This window comes from Podarcis filfolensis (genome assembly GCF_964270895.1).
Source record: "Podarcis filfolensis genome assembly, chromosome: 4".
NCBI lineage: Eukaryota > Metazoa > Chordata > Lepidosauria > Squamata > Lacertidae > Podarcis > Podarcis filfolensis.
Window position 1 is genome coordinate 82,284,840 of NC_139607.1, and position 4,256 is coordinate 82,289,095.

Sequence of the window (4,256 nt, forward strand, 5' to 3'; positions counted from 1 at the left end):
TAAAATGATGGAGAGTACTAAATAGAGTGAAGAGAGTGAAAATAGGCATACATTATTCCCAAGTTTCAGAATTTCAAATCAAAGGCTTATAAGGCAAATCAGTGCATGGGACCCATACCTGGTTTTATTTTGCAAAAGAACGAAACGGTATTGCTCATTACAATTAAAATTTTACAGAAATATTCGCTCATTCATGAAGCCCTTTTTGGTCTCTCTACCTTCTGAAAAAGCTGTCTGGCACAGAGCAGTCTTGTCATTCTGATGGGCACCGAAGCCTCCATGTGCAAACCAGTATTGCATTTCATCATCCCCCAAGCTGACATGCCCGGATGTTTTGGACTACAACTCCCATCAGCTGCAGCCAGCACAGCTGGGGATAATGGATACTGGCTGGACCCATGAAGAATTGTAGTCTGAAACATCTGGCGGCCACCAGGTTAGGGGAAAGCTGCTTTGCAATGATGTCCCTCTCATCTTTGAAGTGCCATGCATGGTTGTTTAGGAAATATCAGAAGATCCTTATTATTATTATTAGAATTTATATACCGCCCTATACCAGGAGGTCTCAGGGCGGTTCACAGAATAAAATCAAAATAGAAAACCACAAAATACATAAGCAAAATAAAAACAACAACCCAATAACCCCCACCCACCCCAAAAAAATCATTTTAAAAGGGGAAAGGATCCGCACAACATTTAAGGTAAGACAATTAACAAACCTGGACAAGAGCCACTCGCTGGAAAGACCATTATCTCAGAAATGTTTGCAGCAATATTTATTTATTGGCAACCAAATTGGCCAGGTGCCTTTCTGATACAAAGACAAAAATAGCTTTGAAATAAGTGTGGGGGTGGAATTAGTTTTGGTTGTTGAGCAGATGTAATACTAGCGCTTCATCTTCCGCAAGGGAAAGGCCTGTATCTAATGTTGCAAATGAGTCCTCTTTGCTGAGTTTGATCTTCTTTCTTCTTGGCGCTGTTTCTACCGCTGATGCACTTCCACCAGAATGTTGTTTGTCCATCCCAGGGCCACTGCAGAAACAAATAAATCACCCTTTTAATAAGTGCATTTAAGCCAATTAAGCACCATGCAAGCACACAATTCATTTTTAACAGAGGCAGGTTTATGCACAGATAAGGGACAAGCACGTTGATGGCTGTAAAAAGAGGAACTATAGATTGAAGAGCTCAAAAGTTGAGACCAATTCTGCTGACCAAGGAAAATGTGTCATTAGTTGGAAGAAACAGAGATTTACCATTGCTTTAGATTAATTTACTGTTTGTTGATGGCAAGCAACAAATATGAGCACGTGTAAATTTAAACGCTCGCTAATATTGTGGACTAAACATGTCTTGCTCCTCGTAATCAGATATGCGTTGTGACTTGTGCGGCATTGACTAAGAGGAGCTCTGGTCAATCACAGCAAAGCAGCATCTAGTCCACAGTAGACAACCAGGTGCCCTCAAGAAATCCAAGCATCTATGGGCTAAAATGTAGTAGTCCTTGGCCACTCTTGCTGCTCTAAGCAACCAGTAGCTACGTGAGTCACCATTTTCAAACATACAGGTTCCACACAACCATCACAGCTATCACCCAGTGATAGAACTATCCTCTGAATTTGTCTATTCCCAACTTTCCAAATTTAAATTTCTCCAAATTAACAAAAACAAATCGGCAATAACCTTGTCAAACACTTTTTTTGGCATCAAGGGATATGTTTGCAGCCGAATCTCTCTCTCTCTCTCCCTCTCCCCTATTCCAAGCAAGCAAATTGGCAACCAATCTTAAATGATCCACTCCTTGTGAATAAAAACCCCTTGGTCCAGATGGACTATTGTTGCTGGCCCTGCCTGGATTCTATTGGCAAACACAGCTGTTAATATTTTAACATCTATATTAGGGAACATATTCTGCTGTAACAATTCAGTAAGCACAGTGGTGGGGGACAGCAATCAGTTAATAGGAAGCCGGTCGAATTTGCTCTGGATTTTTGGAGGGCAACTGTCTATCATGGGTTGTTAATTTTTCCAAAAAATAAAATAAAAAATGGTCTGGTTATGATATCAGCATGGGCAATTCACTCCCAGTCTGATCTGAAAACCATTCATTGGTGTATAGGTAGGTTTTTGTTTTTAAGAGGAGCATCCTCCTGCTGCCTTATAAAACCAAAATTTAAAATGTGTTTTGTTTAGGTCAGCACTGTTTATTCTGACTTTATTGCAAGCACAAATAATTGCAGGGGCAACAGAGTGCCCACTATTATGAAACACCTAGCAGGGCTTTAAAAATAATAACACAGCATATTAAAATGTGAATTTGCGAAGCAATAGCAGCACAGTGAAACTTCCCATTCCCCAAATAAACAAAATTGGAAAAAAATATTTTCATTTTTGCTGTCTTTGTCAAAAAAGATAAAATTAGACCTATCTGTTTTGCAGTGGGATTGCAGGTGCGCATTCCATATGCTCTGCCTACCTGAGCTGTTTTTGTCGACAAGACCACATCGTAAGTATCATATTCTATTAAACTAAAGAAAGATCTCTGTGCAAGCCCAGAACCTCATCTTTGTGGAGGATGGGTGGCAAAATGATGAGAAGATTGTTATTAATATATCACTGATCTAACGTTGACATTTTTTGAAGAGGAAAAACTGAGACATGAAGACTTTTTTACAGCCGGGTCTTGAGACTGTCTGCACATCAATCAAGGTATCTGCTATCCCCATGTTACTGCTAGGACTCTGGGGTTGCGAGGTTCACATAATGAAACATGCATGAAGACCAGACATTAGTGGCAGCTCTTGTGGCAACTGCTACAGTTCCTACCGCTGGGTGCTGCTGATGAGTAGGTGAGGATGAAGCTGTACCCTTGTTGGAGAGTATCAGGAGAGGGTGGAAGGGCCAGCCAAAGACATTTTACTGCCTGAGACAAAGGACAAGATGGCACCTCTCTCCATTCCAGGTACAGAAGCCACATGGAATTGCAGATGAACCTTCCTTGAACACAGGTGATGTGATAGCATCCTCCACTGCACCTAAGGCAGTGGAGGATTGCCAGGACAGGTTGTGTGGCAACAGAATAAAATGCCTAGGAGATTCGGGAGTAACAGCATGAGGTGGTTGCCTCTCTGTGCCTAATGGTAGGACCGGCCCTGAGTGGCAACAGAAGCAACCTGGCTGCTACTCTAGCACCATGCATTCAGACAGAATACTTACTTATTGGTCCAGGCCAGGCACTCAAACGGCAGTTTGCAGAGTATGACATGCCCCCCTCTTGCCAATAGAATGGGAGGATCACAACAGGCTCCTCCTACGGCTGCTACAGCCACTTTTTGAAAAGGAAACAATCCTCCACAAGATGGGAAGCCTGATTCCCTTCCCTACTTATGCCAAGTTGCTGCTGCAGCAGCCACTTGCAAGAGAGAGTCAAACTGTAGTCATTTGCGGAGCCCAGGGAGCAGTGAATCCGACTAGTCCCAGGGCAAGGTCCAACCAGATGAACCAGACATTGTGGTTTATAAAAGGAGGTTATTGTCCTCGCCCATAGCTTGGCTTGTTTAGAAAATGACCAGGGCTCGTTAACTGTGCCATCAGTCAGGGGACCAAATTGGGGGCATCTTATACATGGATAGTGAATATGCAGGACAGGCGATTGGTTGCAGCCACGAGCAGGAGTTTTTCAGCGGCGATTGGGTGTGTGATTTGTGGCTGTGCCAAGGGCTGCTGTGGATTGGCTGCCGCTGCGACAACTGGGTGTGTGACTGGCAGGTACTGGGCAGACGCTTGTTTTTTTCTGTGACGTGTGCAATCGGCAGCATATGTGAATTTCGGGGCATTCCCCTCCAAAAAAAGCTCAACAAATCTGGGCGATCCTCCCCGCATTTTCTTAAATTGGAGTCCCCAAAAAGTAGGGGGTGTCTTATACATGGGAGCGTCTTATACACGGAAAAATATGCTAATAAAATGCATGAAATGATATCCTGAACTGCAGATATGCATATACATGGGAGAGGTGTGTCTATGTGGATTGCAAAAAGTAAGATCACGGGAAAATGAAATGCATTCTCTGCTCCCTTTTGTGCATTTCATTTCCCTCTGACCTCACTCTTGACATCCCAACTATGTGTATGGGTACCTGCAACTCAGGATAATGCTTCATGCATCTGATGAGGTGGGCTGTAATCAACAAAAGATTATGCCATAATACTTTTGTTAGTTTCTAAGGTGACACAAGAGTCTCCGTTGTTTCTCGCTGC

General features: G+C 43.0%; 1 protein-coding gene across 1 annotated transcript in view; it reads right to left on the bottom strand.

The window, feature by feature from the left end:
• Positions 1 to 761: 761 nt before the first annotated feature.
• Positions 762 to 4,256, bottom strand: part of DDX10 (DEAD-box helicase 10) — a 170,830-nt gene continuing 167,335 nt past the window's right edge. Inside the window, exon 18 of the mRNA XM_083609042.1 lies at positions 762 to 1,032. Coding sequence (XP_083465168.1) covers positions 858 to 1,032 — 175 coding nt within the window. The 3' untranslated portion in view covers positions 762 to 857. The remainder of the gene's footprint in view (positions 1,033 to 4,256) is intronic.